The 18,695-nt window shown below is 39.5% G+C and overlaps 1 protein-coding gene and 1 pseudogene across 1 annotated transcript in view; one reads left to right on the forward strand and one right to left on the reverse strand.

Moving 5' to 3' along the window:
- Nucleotides 1-581: 581 nt before the first annotated feature.
- LOC115511654 lies at nt 582-5,157 on the reverse strand (annotated as a pseudogene).
- A 13,045-nt stretch (nt 5,158-18,202) lies between these two features.
- LOC115511752 (teneurin-3) overlaps nt 18,203-18,695 on the forward strand; it is a 194,696-nt gene continuing 194,203 nt past the window's right edge. The window contains exons 1-2 of the mRNA XM_032593054.1: nt 18,203-18,263; nt 18,352-18,589. Coding sequence (XP_032448945.1) covers nt 18,203-18,263; nt 18,352-18,589 — 299 coding nt within the window. The remainder of the gene's footprint in view (nt 18,264-18,351; nt 18,590-18,695) is intronic.

The raw sequence follows: 18,695 nt of genomic DNA on the forward strand, positions 1-18,695 counted from the left end.
TGCAGGGCAACACTGGATAAGACTGTCGATCTTAATGTTAATATTTTTATTCTCCTTTGTAACAGACATATAGTTGGCAAAAGCCACGTGTCTGTGAGATCCCTAAAGACCGCAGCTAACTCGGGAGAGATAGAGCCAGCTTTATCTCACATCAGCTATGGAGATACAGCCCAAGGGAGATACATCCCAGAATAAACCCTTTGCTATTTGCCTTTATAATGTCTTTGATCAATTGTTTTATCTTGAGTAGATGTTTTTGCTTTGTTTTTGAAGGAATATTGAATAACAAGGTAGATCACACGTGCTTTTCTAACATGCACTTTTTGGATCAGAGAAGCTACAGCAAACATCATGATCATTGGTAAAAATGGCCTGTTTTATGTGTGTATACTGCAGTGCAGTTTAAAAAATGCTATAATTATAATTCCAGAACTTAAGAATTTGGGTGGATGCCAGCATTCTCCCCTTCATAGGGGAAATTCCTTTGCAAATCATTTGAAGTTGGGACAAAAATCCTGTAGCTCCGTTCTTAAGATCATTGCATCTTCATGGTTCAGATGATACAGGGGAAAAGCTTCAGTTCAACCTCCTGGAGAAGATATTGCAGTTCCTGTGGTCTCATCAACCTGGAGAACGTTGGTGGCTGTCACAGTGCAGGAGTGAAGAAGATGTTTCTTCACACAATAGTTATCCCCTGGGCCAACGTCTGTTGCCACCACTGGCCCACCTGTGTTCAAGTCCACACCTACAAGTTCACCAGATTCTGAACGCTCTGCTCTAGCTTGAATTTTAATTCACTGGAACGTCAAAACCAGAGCTCTGGGCAAGAACCATGGCAATCATGAGCAGCACGTTACCAAATGCTTGAATACCAGGTTGGGCTTCCCCTTTATAACAGGCTTATGATCAGGGCTTCTGCCATTGCCACCACCCCTTTACCAGCCCCCGGATGACACAGCCATCAGCCATAGAATTTTCAACAGCCCTCAAGTCATCTCTTACTGCGTCCTTGACTTAAGTAAGCGTGTGCTTATTTGGTCCTTTGGCCAATATTGTTAACATTTCTCGATGAAGGTGAACTTCTCTTCTCCCAATGTATCCTCGTAGACAAGACCAGCATGTCCCAAACAATCAGGATTTGGGTCATCCAAAGAATGTAAAGCTACCCTCCCACAGGCAAGAATCAGCCTTTCCACAGTTCTCCCTTTAGCTCTGCACAGAGCTGCTATGCCTTCTTTTGCAAGAGCATCTAAGGAAAACAGTCCATTCCCTCGATTAAATAACAACAGATCTTTTCTCTGAGTCCACACAGACTTTCTTTTTCAGCTCTATCATTTTTTAAATTATATCTTAAAAGAATTTTCTTTCCGCTTTTACTACTTTCTGTCTCTCCTCTGCATTCTTGTGAAAGACAAGAATTCGCTTATTTTTTTTTGACATTCTTATGACACATTGCACATATGAGGATTATGAACCGTCTTTTTTTTCACATCAGGATGCCAGGCCCTTTGGTCCAAAACAAGACCTCTGATTAAGCTTGTATTGGTTTCAGATTTACGCTTCATCTCCTTAACCTCAACCATGAAGAAGTCAGTAGGTTCATCTTGTTTTGTAACGGCCCAGATGGAGTCCGCCACAGCCTCTCTTAGGACGGTAGCACATTCAGTGTGAGCTTTAGTATGTGGAGATATTCTGGCCAACACCCTGTGTTACCCTGTCCATCTCTTTGCTCGCTTTGACTTGTTCCAGAACGGAAGTACCTTTTCCTTTGCAGATTCAAATCTGACTGTTGTTATTCTGGTACAAAGAACTTCAGAAATGTAGAGATCCACCTGTTTGGCCAGGGCTCCAACGATGAGGACGCTGGGGATGGCTCGCTCACCAGTCATGTCATCTTGGGCTACTTTGGCTCTTAAGGAGGCTGTTGGGTGTTGAATTCGCATTTTACGAAGCAGCACGTTGCCGTACTTAGTAAGCTTGATGTCTCCAGAAGTACGAATTTTCATGGTGCCCTTAGGCCCCGAGTTGGTCCTCAGAGCATCCTGCAGCCCTTGGGCCACCTGGGCTTGGGCACCTCGGCCTTGGGGCTCAGGGTCTTCACAGCCACCATAGCTACACAGCAGAGGAAGAGAAAGAGACCAGGCACGCAGATGCCCAAGCTCTTGAGTACATTTATATTTTATAAAATCCAAAATAACGTGTGATAGCATGGGATACTTAGAAGTTAGCATCCAAAGCTTTAAACTGTGTGTATGTGCACGTACACACGCACACACACACACACACACACACACACACACACACACGTAAAAAACGCTAGAGAATTGTGGAATTTTTTTTAACTGGGAAAAGATATTAGAAATCATAATCTATCCCCCCTAATTTTATAAATAAGGGTAACCGAGGATGAAAGAATAGAATATATTAAAGATAGAGTCAGGAGTTTACATATGTTGGTTTATGTTCAGAGCAATATATATTTGGTATCGTGTGTGTATGTGTATACATGTATATACACATATATATACATACACATATGTACACATACACGTGTATACATACATATATACATATACATATGTGTATATACATATATACATACACATACATATATATACATATACACATATACACACATATACACACATATACACATACACATATATACACACATATACACATACACATATGTGTATACATACGTATATGTGTATATATGTATGCACATACATATACATGCATATACATACATATATACGCACATATATATACATATATATCAAATACAAAAATTTCTTTTTTTCACTTGTAATGTCCTAACTTATATATATGGAAGATTATATTATGATTTTGGGTCTTTAATAAATGAAAATGACATGTTTGATATCGAGTTTCAGAAATTTTGAAATTAATGTCAGGACACTAATTTCTCTTAAAAATAAATTGGTAATTGGGGCGTCTGGGGGCCTCAGTCTTGGAGCGTCCAACTCTTGATTTCAACTCAGGTCGTGATCTCACAGTTCGTGGGATCGAGCCCCCTGTCGGGCTCTGTGCGGACAGCCTGGAGCCTGCTTGAGATTCCTTCTCTCCCTCTCTCTCTGCCCCTCCCCCAGTCACATGCATACATTCTCTCTCTCAAAATAAATGAAGTTAAAAAAATAAATTAGTGATTATATTTAGAAAATACAATACATACTTCTGTAGCACAAACCCAGTGAGTGTAAAATAGTGTGAACTGCATCCACACCCCACACGCTTTCCTTACTCGAGGATAATGCACATGCACACTGATGAAGGTTTTGTGAGTGATGTGTGCTTGGCACGTATTTTGTGTATAACAAGCGATTTAGTAAAATATTCAGGCAAAGCAGATATATTCAAGACCACGCACGTGGGAATACAACAGATTCCGGCAGAGGATTTTTCTATTGATAAGTAAATTCTAATAATCCAGACTTCACCTCAGTTTTAAAAGAATCATCCTGATTTTCAGCAGAAGGGCCTATTTATTGTAAACCCTAAGCAGTCTTTCCGAAACCTGAAGAAGATTTGTGAAAACAGCCTGCAATAAAAATCACGCACGCTTCATAAAACACTACTTGATAGATATCACTTGCGCCATTAGGAACCGAACGACAAAGGATGTAATTTCAGTTCTGGCATGCAATATTAATCGAACGCCTTTAAAACATCTTGCTGATGGGAAGTATGACAACGTGACATTGAAGAACGATCAGCTAAAGACATCTGTCTCAATCAGATCTTCAAAGTCAATGCCATAGAAAGCCAAGTTGTTTCATTCACTTTTACGTTTTCCCATGTTTCAGTGAGAGCATGGTTTCTAGTACGTTGCTTTAAATACAAAGAGTGCAAATTAGTGCCTCCAAGTATGAGTTCATTATGTGAGATTGAAGCACACCTTAGCCACACGTGTGGAATTATCTCTGTAATAATGTACATTCTTTCCACCTTTTATGCTAGTGATGCATTATCCTGTGTAAACACTCTAAATGATATTGAGATCCTTTTAAAACTATTTTTAGGTATACATTTGCCCTTATAAATGAAAATGGAATGTTTTTAAAGACTTTCTTGTGCACCTGGGTGGCTCAGTCGGTCTGACTCTTGATCTAAGCTTAGATCATGATCTCACGGTTTAGGACATCAAGCCCGCATTGGGCTCTGCACTTACATCATGGAGCCTGCTCAGGATTCTCTCTCTCTTTTTCTCTCTGCCCCTCTCCTGCTCATGCTTTCTTGCTCTCAAAATAAATAAAAACACTTAAAAATAAATAAAAACCTTGTAGAAAGAAATTAAGAAGTTATTGGGGCACCTGGGTGGCTCAGTCGGTTGAGCATTCGACTTCAGCCCAGGTCACTATCTCACAGTTTGTGAGTTTGAGCCCCGCGTTGGACTCCAGCACAGAGGCCTCTTCAGGTCCTCTGCTTCCCCTGCCCCTCCCCTGCTTTCACTCTCTCAAAAATAAAATAAAATCTTTTTAAAAATTTTTTTAAAATATTAAATTATCTTACGGACATATTCACATATAAACATTTTCTTTAGCCAAAAAAATTACACGTATATATATTAATACTTCACAGTTTATAAAAATACTCTAAAATATACATTATCTCTTTTAATTCCCTGTATAGGAGGGATTATTAACCCCGTTGTACAGATGAGGCATTGGAGAGTTTAGAATATGAAATTGATTTGCTCAGGTTACACAGTTACTAAATTTTAGAGAGGGAGCTTGCACCCACGTGTTACAGACTGAATGTGTGTTTCTCCCCAAGTTCATATGTTGAAGCCCCACCCCCCCATGTGACTTTATCTGGCGATGGGAACTCTAAAGTAGTAATTAAGGTTAGTTGGGATCGTAAGGGTGAGGCCTTGGTTCCACAGGATTGCTGTTGTAAGACGAGATGCCAGAGAGCTAGCTTGCTCTCTCCAGGAGCTAAGTGAGGACACGAGCAAGGCAGCCATCCGCAAGCCAGGAAGAAACCCTCACCAGAAACTGATTCTGCTGCACCTTGATCTAGGACTCCAAGCGTCCAGAACTGTGGGAACATTAATTTCTACTGTTTAAGTCCCCCATTCTGTTTTATCATGGCAGCCTGAGCAGCCTACTCGACCAGATCGTTACTCTTCGGCATTGTAAATCCACTTATCTCTTCGATGGAAAATGTTAATACCTTGCCATGAAAATGCTCGTGGGCTCGTGAAAGAAAAGATCAGATGATCTGCGAAAGGATATCTTCGTCACCTGCTTTCTTCCGAACCTCTATTTTGAGAGGAAGGTTTCTAGTGGCAATTAGCATCCCGTAGAAAAGCCCCAGCATTCCAGCTTCAACAAATCGTGCTTACTACTACTTTAAAAATCACAACAAAGCCTCAGAAAATCCAGATCACTAATCTCCTAAACAACAGTAACTCATATTTCTATAGTACTTTGCAGTTCTTTTCACTGCAAAGTCATTAAAGCAGCAGAAAAAATACATACTGGGAAGGGGCTTTTACTGTTACGTACACACCAAATGTTATCCCAAAATTATTGACCTAGGAGGGCAATTCAGCAAGGAAGCAAGTGTCAGCTTAAACTGTGACTGTTTCCCTTTTAATCAAAGAGCATCATTGCATGGTTTCCACTTAAGAAATCGCTCTCATTGATCATGCCAAGAATGGGAAGGATACAGCGGGTTCTGTTAGGTTTTTTGCATCTACATAATATTTAGTGTCTGTGGTAACACGCTTCCCTACCTAGAGGCCATCACGTGACTGGAAGGAAACGTCGAAGATTTTATTCTGTTTCAAAATTAAGACCTTTATAGACAATCTGGACTCAATAAATTGCAGATAACAAATATGAAATCAAATAATATGCTAGGGAAAATGTCAATGGCAAAGTTAGTATTTGGGGGGAAGTGAGATCAACAGTGTTGTTGGATACTTTCTGTGTGTTTTCTCATCACTGAGTTTTCCTGTGTTTGCTGAAATATTTAAAAAATAAAAATCAGAAAAAGGTTTGGATAAAGTAAAAATCTCTTTTCCCTAAAAGTGATTTTTAATTAAAAAAATTTTTTTAATGCTGATTCACGTTTTGAGAGACAGAGACAGAGTGCAAGCAGCACAGGGGCAGAGAGAGAGGGAGACATAGAATCCAAAGCAGGCTCCAGGCTCTGAGCTGTCAGCACAGAGCCAGACTCGGGGCTTGAAATCACGAACCACGAGATCGTGACCTGAGCCGAAGTCGGACGCGTAACTGACGGAGCCACCCATACGCCCCAGTTCTTAATTTTTAAAATGTATTGTAACCCATAACTTTTAAGAGATTCGTTAGTTTTCTTTTAGGCTTGAAAGTTTCATGCTGGCCTTTTTTTATTAATTGTTTACCCAAAAAATTTTAATAGTAAAATCTGAAGTAAATTTAAGTTTGATACAAAATGATTTTGACTATATGTTCCTTAAGATGTTGCTAGTTTACAACATATGTAGTACAGCATGGTTTATTTTAGAATAAAAATATTATTTTTAACATCTATAACAAGATAATTTGGTACGGTATTTGTGCCATGAATTAATGTGGTGGAGTTTTCATAATACTTACAGTTGAAATAAAGTAATTTTTATTGTATGTTCCTTAAATGCTTTATATGTATAATTTAAGATAATATGGGGCTTTTAATTACCTTAAATTTTGAATATTTATAACATAATTTAATGTTTCAAGAAAATATTATGTTGTACCCAAAAGAATTATAAAGCTAAAAAACTTCAGAATTCATTGTCTGAGCCCACCTTGCTCCCCACGGCATTTATTTACAGAGAAGAAAAACTGAGCCCCAGAAGTTAAATGATTTATATGTGGTTTAGTTAAAGCCAGAACTAAACCCTATACTTTCTGTTTCCTTTTATACAAGACATCTTCTTCTATAAAGACATCTTCTCTGTGATAACTGAAAAGCATAGCAAATTCAGGTCATTTCGAATATTCCATTTGCTTTTCTTATTCTTTAAAGCCATTTGTTATGTATAATAGCATTTAGTTGCCTCCTAGCCTATCCTTATCTGTATTACAAATATGTGCTTTATTATATCATGTCATGTACTCCATTGAAAGTCAATAAAATTTTGGGGCGCCTGGGTGGCGCAGTCGGTTAAGCGTCCGACTTCAGCCAGGTCACGATCTCGCGGTCTGTGAGTTCGAGCCCCGCGTCGGGCTCTGGGCTGATGGCTCAGAGCCTGGAGCCTGTTTCCGATTCTGTGTCTCCCTCTCTCTCTGCCCCTCCCCCGTTCATGCTCTGTCTCTCTCTGTCCCAAAAATAAATAAATGTTGAAAAAAAAATTAAAAAAAAAAAAAAAGAAAGTCAATAAAATTTAATTGCACTAAAATCAAATGATCATTAGGTAATGAGAGAGAAGAGAAGTTTTGATTGATCATATGTCAACAATTCTTTATTGTCAAGACTAGGGCAACTTCTTCCCTTTTTGCTTACTCTCTCAGGTAAAGTACTTTAAAATGGGTGGAAGAATATCCTGAAACATATACTGAGGCATTTTAAAGGTATTTTTATCCAGTTTTCTATGCATGTGTAATAGGTATGTTTTATGTATGTTTCTATAAGAAATGATTGTGCAAAACTAAGAATTTCATGGAGGATAAATCTGCGGCATTACTAGGGTTAAGTATACTAAACAACCAGTTATTTCAGAAGCAGAAGGTAGCCATTTACATTTGTTTCCATCCACTGAAATAAGTTACGGTGTTTGACATTTTAGATTAGCTGCATACTCTTGAGCAGCAACCATTGAAGTCTGAGTTCTCTTCAAAGAGAAGTTACTACAATTTAGGAGAAGTCACCTTTGAAATAAAATATCACCCCCGTCAAAAGCTTTTATCCAATAACAAAAAAGAGAATAGCAGAGATAATTCATACGAAATGAAAAAGAGATCAGTACGTTCATGTTCTATATGCCATAAGCATGATATTAGGAACTTTGGAGAAAGCTGTTTAAGCAACTCTAAAGAAAGCTCAGTTGTTGGCTCTGCAACTCTGGATGTATACTGAGCTCTGTTATCCTATCTTTTTTTGTCTTAGAACTACTCTTTCATGTTTAAGCACTCTTGATTTCTCTGGTGCCATCGGAGTGATTTCCCCAAATCTCTTTTCCAATTCACTGGTACTCTCTACAGTGGTATCTAATATACTGTTGAAACCATAGAATAAGTTTCTGATTTCAGTGGCTGCATTTTTCTTATTTATACACATCCTACTTTTTTAACTGCATTTTTATACTGTCTTATTCTTATGGTTTTAATTTCTTTCAAGTCTTTAATGTCCTAAACATACTGAAGTTTTAGTAAATGATTATATTATCTGAAGTTTTGGGGGAGAGCAGTTCTGCTGTTTTGTCTGTAGAATTTGGCTCAAGGTAGATTGTTCCCATTTAAACTTTGTGACTTTGGTCTGTTAATTTACTGAAAGCTGTATTTTGTTTGTGGAAATCCTTTGTGACTTGGGTTGAGAGCGTGTTCTTTAAAGAAGTTTTGCATTTGTTTCTGCAAGGTACCCCAGGGAGGAGCATTGCAGATCCAGGATCAATTTTAATATTAATTTTTTGGCTGGAAGTTCCCAAACTACATTGAGAGTATAAGTCTGAATCTCCTGTGCCAACCCCAAAGAAGCCCAGGCTAGTGGTTAAAAATTTCAGGAGTTGGTTTCTTTTCCATGTAGGACTCAAGACAACACAGCAAGTTTCCTTACTGTTCCATTTGCAGTGAGATGTTTTAAGTCGACTCTTGGACTGAGGGTATAGTATTTCAAGGGTCAAGCCTCATATATGTAGGGGTCTCAGTAACAACTGGTGTATCATGTTTTGTTTCTTCTTTGGACATTAGAAAGGTTACAGAGACAGGCAGTTCTCCGCATAGAAGCTACCAGGTCATCTCACATGCTGTCAGCAATTTTTCTCTCCCCTTGGTTCCTGGCCACTTCTTTCTTCCAATTCAGTTATATTAACCTAAAGTAAAAGTTCCACTGGTAGACTGACTCTTGGCTCTTCTGTTTCCTGTTACGTCCTCCCTGCCTGGAACAGAGTCTGTGTAACTGTTAGACACTCAGGAAGTATGCTAAGTGCATCAATCCAAAAGGTATTTAATATATTTTACCCAGCACTTCTAGCATTTTATGGCAAGGGAGTTGGCAGGTGATCTGGGTGGTCACACGGTTTGAAGTAGAAAGTACAGTGAGCTCTCATAGAAAAACGAATGCAAAGATTTAAAGTCTTTAAGTTTTGGGGCACCTGGGTGGCTCAGTTGGTTAAGCATCTGACTCCTGATTTCGGCTCAGGTCGCGATCTCACTATATGTGAGACTGAGCCCTGCATCAGGCTCTGGGCTGAGCACGGATCCTACTTGGGAATCTCTCTCCCTCAAAATAAATAAACTTTAAAAAAATAAATAGATAAATAAAGTCTTTAAGTCTTTCTTTTAATCCTCATTTCAAGGTTTGACCCCAAGGAAACTAAACCAAATTCTCACTAAGTACAGTAGTAAATCAGTTCACCTGTGCTCACTGAAATTATACCCTGTAGTCAGTACAAGTCTTTCTTTTGTGTCTTCTCATTTATCTCTAAGTTTTTCATACTCAAATGTCTTTCTATAAATTATCTGGTGATCAGTCATCTGGTGATGAAGGTGGTAAGCACAATATTATTTATGTGTATGGTTTCTAAAACACATTTTAAATTCTTGTTTGATTTGCATGCAGCTGTATGAAATGTTTAAGTGACAGATGACTTGTGGTGAAAATGTTTACGTGGTGCCATATTTTAAACCAAAGGCTTGCAGGGGTCCATCAGTGAGCAGTGCACTTTCAAAGACTTGAGCCGGAAGAGTAAGTTTATGTGAAGTAATTTTCTGAGTGAGATGAGGCCTTTCATTTCCAGTTTCCACTATAGTAGTTTAGGTGGGTATCTTATTAATACAGCATTGTTGGAGGGAAAGGAGAGAAATTGGAAGTCACCCTGAATGTCTAAATATTTTTGCTCTACTATGAGCTCTACTGAGGTGTGGTCTGACAAAAAAAGACTTATTTCCTCAACTCAGATTTTCCCCATTTATAAGGAAAAGTCTTGGTGCTTCCATTTTTTTTTCCTCAGAGGAAAATAAAGGCAACTCAATGTCTGTAATGTATATGAGATTTTTCTGGGCAAAAGAGACATTTTCATTGTATAATTTACCAATTTCAGTGTCATAAGATGTTTTGAATTTATATCATGCGCCCTTCCTAGTAGCTCCTGAAATGTAGCCAGATGAAGGAGGTGTTGTTACCTACATTTACCATCAGAAAATCACGGGAAAGGGGCACCTGGGTGGTTCAGTCGGTTAAGCGTCCGACTTCGGCTCAGGTCGTGATCTCGCGGTCTGTGAGTCCAAGCCCCGCGTCAGGCTCTGTGCTGACAGCTCAGAGCCTGGAACCCGCTTCGGATTCTGCATCCCCCTCTCTCTCTGCCCCTCCCCTGCTTGTACCTTCTCTCTCTCTCTTCCCCCCCCCCTCAAAAATAAATAAACATTAAAACAAACAACAACAAAGAGTTCAGTTTCGAAGAAAACTCAGGTTTCATTTGTAACCGGTAGGAGAAAGTTAGGGATGTTAACCAGGGAGTGAAGTGAAGTGATCGTAGATTTTACGATCTAGAAAGAAGGGTTTCAGCCCCATCTTTGGTAAGCATCATTAAATGGGTTTGGCTCCTTCCAAATGTTTGTGTAGCTCAACACGGCCTGTGGATATTATAAACTGTCAGGGGACCAGAAGCTGAGTTTATTTGTTTATTCAGCCTGCTGCCCGTAGCGTCCAGGAGTACACAAGCCATAGGCAAATGAATGAATGTCCAGGATGTGTCTTACCTAACGGCACTTCTCTGGGTTCAGTAAAGTTAAAAATGTGTTTGTTCCTTTGTGTGTGTCTCTCTCTCTGCCCTCCTTCCTCCTCTCCTTCCCTCCCACCCCCATTTGTCTTTTGCTAGCGGATTTTATTCACATTGCAACCAATTGTTTTCATGCAACACAGCTGTCACCCTTCGATTCTGTCCCCCTTGTGAAGCAGGGTACTTCTCCTCTAGGGACCTGGGCCGCCCCACAGCTGAGGTCCAGGGAAGGAAGAGGACAGACTTGTGAAGGAAGGTGTGTGGGACAGAGTGGTCGGGGTGACTTGGGGACACCTCTTCAGCTTCCTCTTCGCCTCTCACCTGACACTTACCTTTCGGTCCCTCCCACGCGAACAGGGGCGCGCGCATGCGCACACACGCATACATGCACACATGCGCCTCTCACCTGACACCTTTCAGTCCCTCCCACGCGAGCAGAGGCGCGCGCGCGCGCACACACACACACACACACACACGCAGACACGCATGTGCACAAAGATATTTTAATCCCCCAGCTTTCCTGTTTCAGAGTTCATTTCCACAGTGTTCCCCAAAGACCATAGCCCAAGGCTGTAAAGCAGAGAAAAACTGGGACTGAACTGCACACAGCAGTCTGGAAGCTGCTTTTAATTAAAAAAAAAATTGAACCAGTAAACATGACCAGATATGTTTTAAAAAACCAGGTGTCTTCCTCTCCCCCCTTTTGAAAATTCTTGACTTGCTTCTCTGGTCATACTACACGGGAAGAAGAGACAGGCTGACTTCATGACTGTGAGGTTAAAATTCCCTCTTCCGGCCAGACATTAGTTGCTTTCTGATTCCTGCGACATTTCAGATTCTTGTTTTGGTACCTGTGAAGGGAGAAACTCTTCCTGTTCAGACACACTTGATTGTATGTCCTTGTGCCTTGTGATAGTGGTATTGATTACTGACAAGGCTTCTCAGTTACAACTGGTCCTTGGACAACATGGGTCCGTTTCTACACAGATTTCTTTCCATAAATACAGGATTGTAAATGTATTTTCTCTTCCTTATGATTTTCTTAGTATTTTCTTTTTTCTGACTTACTTTATTGTAAGAATGCAGTCTATCAATCAACTGTTTATGTTATTGGTAAGATTTCTGGTCAACAGTGGGCTATTTGTAGTTAAGTTTTTTTGGAGAGTCAAAAGTTATACTCAGATTTTTTACTGCACAGGGGCTCAGTGCCTCTAACCTTTGCGTTGTTCAAGGGTCAGCTGTACTGTTTTCCCTCATAATGTTCTTCCCTAAAGAGAGTTCTTTCTTTTCTGGCATTAATAAGTTACTATTTAACACTTACGGTATGTCAGGCACTGTATCTTTTAGATTCTTTAACTAAGCACTATAAAATACATGAAGCTCAGAGAGACAGATACATAACTTATTCAAGAAAATATCCCACTGCAAAAGAAAAATCCGTATCATCGTTATTTGTCTCTATGGTACCTTTCACCTCACCAATCGATAGCATAGTTGCTATTTAGGAAAAGTTATTAAAACTTTACTCTCTTCCCTCTGCAGAGCACAAATAATATATCATACATTTGCTTGTAAATGGGGTTTTGTAAGTTGCTTATACTGGAATCTGTCCCGTAATCAGATCTCTTCCGTGGCTCCTAACACGTTCGTGGGTTGTCAACATACCTTATTCAGTGTATGCCATGATCCAAGTCGTTACCCCATGTTAATGGGTTTAATGGGGCGGCCTGAAATGACACTCTTGGGCTAAATTCTTTGGTGACAAAGGGCTGAGCAAAATGACCAAAGTTGGATCTATCTAATATTTGTTACTAATAAATTATCTGCTATCAGTTGTGTTTATCAAATAAAAACAGGCAGCTTCTGGGCTATCCTGAAGTCACACGAGCAATAGGAACTTGAAAAACGTCAGGCAGAAAGAAGGACTAAAATGAGTAAAGGCACTCTTTGGGTATAATACATAATTTCAGTAAGCATAATGCAAAAGATTTTATTTTTTTAAACCGGGAAGAATATTTTGAAAAAATAACCTATGCCTTTCCTAAAATATGTAATTTGGAACATTTCTAATCAAAAGCTTTAAGGTACAAGGAAGACATAACTATGGTTAGCTGAAAAAACATACATTTTATAGATTGTTTCAGATCTTACATGTTATTTTTTCTATATTTGTGTGTATTTTTATGTAATCTTGCCATTATTTTCACACCTTACAAGGTAGATTTTGAATATTGCAGCCTCTGCTATGGTTCCAAAGAAATATTCCTAAAACCTGATGTCTGGAGTGGATAACATGGCTCCCTGCCCTTAGGAGATGAGCCCCCAAAGTGGTCTGATTGCGTAATTGTCGCCAGTCTGCACATTTCTAGGAGCCTTTGAAGTACAAGACTGAGTGAAGATATTGAAAAGTCCAAAGAAATTTAAGTTAGAGTCCCTGCCTTTCAGGATGTCAGAATTGAGTTAAGGAAATAGGACAGGTTGCAAATTACCTTGCAGTTAAAGACACTATGGGCAGGCTCAGCTTTTTACCACTTAGACATTCTCTTCATTGAATTCTTCACAAGTTGAATGAATGATTATTCATTCAACAGGTATGTACTTGAGGGAATAAATATTTGTTGGCCACACGTCCATCCCCCTGTGGTCCTTGGGCCCCATGCGGGTTCCAAGGTGAATTCAATGTGAATCCTGCCCATAGAGAGTCTAACAGGAGACACGAGACCTATAAAATTAATTAAAATAGAGAGGGGATTTGGAAACAAGCTGTGAAAAGGCACAGATAATGTAAGACTCAGAGAAGATACATGAAGAGGGTTCATGGGGGAAACATTTGCAAAAATATTTTGAGGACTAACTGAAGAAATAGGACATACACCTTTATTTTTTTTATTTTTTTTCACATTTATTTATTTCTGAGAGACAGAGCAGGGCAGAGTATGAGCGGGGGAGAGGTAGATAGAGAGGGGGGGACACAGAATGCCAAGCAGGCTCCAGGCTCTGAGCTGTCAGCACAGAGCCCGATGTGGGGCTCGAACTCACGGACTGCGAGATCATGACTTGACCCAAAGTTGGACGCTTAACCGACTGAGCCACCCAGACAACCCTAGGACGTACACCTTTAGAGTTAGTTTTATGTTTTACAGATACTAGGAGGCCATTTGGAGTTTCCAAGAAGGAAAATGACATGTTGAGACCTATGTGTCAGGACCTCCCTCTGGGAGGTCCTATTGTCCCTTCTAGAACTCCAGAGTCGTTCTGTCCAAAACTGTCTCAAATGAGTGCAAAGCCTGTATCAATGGATCAGCTTAAAGCAAACGCTGCAGTTGATGTTGTGGTTCGTCTAGTGCATCTGACCACTTGTGTTAGATTCTAAGTGCTCGTCTCCAAATCTAGACCCTGTTATTTCACTTGTGTCGATTTTGAACCCAGGTCATAAAATCTTCTATGGATATTCAGTTTTTCTTCCTGTGAGTGCTTAAAAAGAATATTTTCTCTGTTTTTAGTAATAGTTGTGCTTTCCTTAAACAAACTCTGTGGTCTTAAAAACACTCCAAATCATGTAAGTGATCACGTTTCCCTTTTTGTGTGAGCAACTAGATAAATAATTGAGAGCCAGATTTGTATCCTTCTCTAAAAATGTACAGAACTATACAGCAGACGTTTTGTCCACTAGCTTTAGGTCTGGCTTTATCTTATCTCTCCTACTTGATTTTCTTTTATTCTCTCTTCCTTTCTGGCTATGTTAAATTTTATTTTATCCTGTTTTACTTTATAAATTTGTTCTGTCTTGAATAAGTTGGTATATATTCATACTTCGGCTGCTTCTTGCAACCTGTAAGCCCAAATCTCTAGAGGTAGTATTCACCTCCAAGTGAATCCTCGGATTTGGCCCCTCTCTGTGGGCTTCTGCAGAATCGTAAATGTCTGTTCATCCATCCCATCTCACTCAGGCTCTGCATTTATTCTCTTGCACCAGATTTTTAGATTGAGTCCAGCTTTCATGACCTGGATTTGTTTTATAGGCGGGCCTCATGATTATGTAGTCAGATCAAAAGAGGTCCCAGCAGGCAGAACACACTTGGCTGAAATAACCTGGGTAGACCATTGAAAGGGCCATGGAGCTTTGCGTGATGTCTTGTTCATTGTAAATTCCCGATAAATACTTGCCAAGTGAATGCGTGAACGTAGAGAAAGCCAGAGTACTACTCATTATTTTTGTTTCGTTTTTTTTTTGTTTTTTTTTTTTTACTACTCATTATTTTTGAAGCCTTAAATGGAAGTTTTGTCTCACCATTTAAGAATCTTAAATTCAACATATTTAAATACATGATAATGATAACATATCTTAAAATCATGTAATTTTCAACAACAGTTTTTTTTTTTTAATTTTTTTTTTCAACGTTTATTTATTTTTGGGACAGAGAGAGACAGAGCATGAACAGGGGAGGGGCAGAGAGAGAGGGAGACACAGACTCGGAAACAGGCTCCAGGCTCTGAGCCATCAGCCCAGAGCCCGACGCGGGGCTCGAACTCCCGGACTGCGAGATCGTGACCTGGCTGAAGTCGGACGCTTAACCGACTGCGCCACCCAGGCGCCCCTCAACAACAGTTTTAATATCCATGATGCTTTACCTGTTATTGACTTAGCATATCTTTGGAACATAGAGGCTTGATAAATGTCTGTGGGATGAATGGCTAAGTGAGTGAATTAATGAATGAATGAGTGCATTTCACTGAATCATTAAATACCTAGTTGGGACAATATTATTTCCCCACATCACAGATGAGAAAACTGAGGCTCACTATGATGATGCCTGACAGAGTTAGAGATTAAATTTGGAATTGACTGCTATATACACTGCTCTCTCCTCTAGTTAGCATAATATCCAATATATAATTTATATATCATATGTGTAGTATAATTCCATTCTTCCATGGAGCCATGCTTAAAAATATGGAGTCATTTGGGGCGCCTGGGTGGCGCAGTCGGTTAAGCGTCCGACTTCAGCCAGGTCACGATCTCGCGGTCCGTGAGTTCGAGCCCCGCGTCGGGCTCTGGGCTGATGGCTCAGAGCCTGGAGCCTGTTTCCGATTCTGTGTCTCCCTCTCTCTCTGCCCCTCCCCCGTTCATGCTCTGTCTCTCTCTGTCCCAAAAAATAAATAAATGTTGAAAAAAAAAAATTTGAAAAAAAAAAAAATATGGAGTCATTTGACACATCCCTGTACTTCTTTTTAGACATAATCTTAATATGTTTCCCTTTGAAATGTTTCCTCTTTTCTTTGTTTCCATTGTACTGACACCAACCTAGTTAAGGCCCTTGTTTTGTTGTTAAATATATATACATATATATTATATATATATGATAACATATGTATTATATATATATATATATATATTTATAAAAGCAGCTTTTGAAATGCTCCTTAAAGACATCTGTAGAGATTCTAATCATATGCCCTAATGCTGCAGAAGACAAAGCTAATTAACTATATGATACCTGAATAATAAATCTTTGAATTTTAAACTGTTTCTTTTTTCCTATCACAATTAAAACTATATGTGTTAGTTTAGCCCTCTCATTTCCTCCAAGAGTAATTTCTTTTCTTTTAATTTTAGAGAGAGAGAGAGCAGGGAAGAGGAGCAGAAGGAGAGAAAGACAGAGAGAGAATCTTAAGTAGGCTCTTTGCTCAGCGCTTAGCATGGAACCTGACACGGGGCTCAATCCCATGACTCTGGGATCGTGACCTGAGCTGAAATCAAGAGTCAGTTGCTCAACTGACTGAGCCACCCAGGTGCCCCTCCTCCAGGAGTACTTTCAGTTTAACTGAGATATAGATAATCTTAATTTTTCATGAGCATCAAAACAATGGACCAAGCAAGATTTCTGTAATTTCTAGGATGGGGATCCTTGGGAACAGAGAATGTGCAAGAAAGAACCTTATTCCATATATTCAGGGGTTTTCTCTCTCCTTCATTTCAAGAGTAAGAAATTATTAGTTGTTAAGTGGTATTATATGGATCGTTAGAGGCCATTAGAAATATGTAGTATTTACAGATATTATATGCGATGGGAGGAGTTATTTTAATTCTTGTACCCTGTAAAGAGGGTATAAGGTATATTCAAGCTATTACATATCAAGAATTCATTTTATGCATTCAGAATTACAGTGTTAGACTCTATTTGGCATAACAATTTCTGCTGGAGTTCACCCTGCCGATGAAAGATAGTCCCTGTGTTTCCTATTCTTTTTTAATATGTGCATTTATATTAATAGCATGATTTAATACATCACTTTAAAATTATATTGCACTTTGAACTGCATTTAGTCAAAAATTGACATCTTATATGTATGGAGCCATAATAAGTTTAGCATTAAATTAAGGAGTCCTCTGTCTGTTTGTTAAAATGTAGTATTTGTGAATTCTAGCATGTCCAAAGGCAGGTAATGAGATTGAAAAGTCAGTCTCGTGTTACATTGGTTTGTCAATTTTACCTTACGACTTACTAGTTTTAGGGAATGTTTCTTTGGTCACAACCTACCGTTGTGTTTATATTCTGAAGTTGCTGGATCCCTTATGATTGTGGTTGAGAGCAAAATATCTGTACCGGTGACATAATGGCATGAGTCGCTCTGGTCACCTATGACTTACTCCAAGATGTAGTTCTACGGCGTACTGTGAAATTGGCAAATCTGTTCTGTGTGTGTTCTAATGGATGTAACGGTCATTAAGTATATGAGTCTTCTGACGTTGTAATCAGATGTGATTCAGTCTGTTAAATATCCATGAAACAACATCTGCTTCACAGAGTGACCTTCTGCTAAAGAATACTTAGCGTCTTTTAGCGGATCATAAGGCAGGTCTGCCTTATTTGAAATGCACTAAACTAGAGTAGTCTACTGCTGTTTAGCAGCTAGCTTGTAATAATTTATTGCAGTTAAATAAAGCTTAAAGAAAACCTCCATTAAATAATTATAGGGATTATATGCATTTCGAAAACCTTTGTGTTCCACCGAAATTACCCATTTAATTTCAGGGTCGGTTTGTTAAAAAAAGCTGAAGTCTGAAGGCACATTAGGGGAGCTGTCAGACGCTGTTTTCTGTAGGTGTTAATAAAACCAGATGAAAAAAACCTGAAACAAATTAAAACCAAAACCAATTTTACCATCTGTTGTATATTAATTAGTACTCCGTGTATCAAGGGTAAACTCGCTCTTCGAGAATGTCACTGAGCACCCGCTTAATAGAATAATATGCAAATTGATTAGGATATGGGTTTAAATGCAGATTTTAATTCTAATTCATCTGTAGTGGATCCCCAAGACATTGGTGGTGTGTGTAGATGTGTATGTACACACACACACACACACACACGTACATGTACTCATATATAGAATGAGTTTCCTTTTCTTTTTTTCAGAGCAACCTGCAAACAACCAAGGCCAGCCCACCCTTCCGCCTCTGCCACCACCCCATAAGCAGCACCCCGCACAGCACCATCCGTCCATCACTTCTCTCAACAGAAACTCCCTGACCAATAGAAGGAACCAGAGTCCGGCCCCGCCGGCTGCTTTGCCCGCCGAGCTGCAAACCACACCCGAGTCCGTCCAGCTGCAGGACAGCTGGGTCCTTGGCAGTAATGTACCACTGGAAAGCAGGTAACTCCTCTGTGGGAGACTCTCAGATTATCTGATCGTTAGGGCCGCACAGCGGATCTGCATGCATCGATCGATATTCTAGAGTAGTCAACAGACTGTGTTGTTT

This window comes from Lynx canadensis, chromosome B1 (genome assembly GCF_007474595.2).
Source record: "Lynx canadensis isolate LIC74 chromosome B1, mLynCan4.pri.v2, whole genome shotgun sequence".
Taxonomy (NCBI): Eukaryota; Metazoa; Chordata; class Mammalia; order Carnivora; family Felidae; genus Lynx; species Lynx canadensis.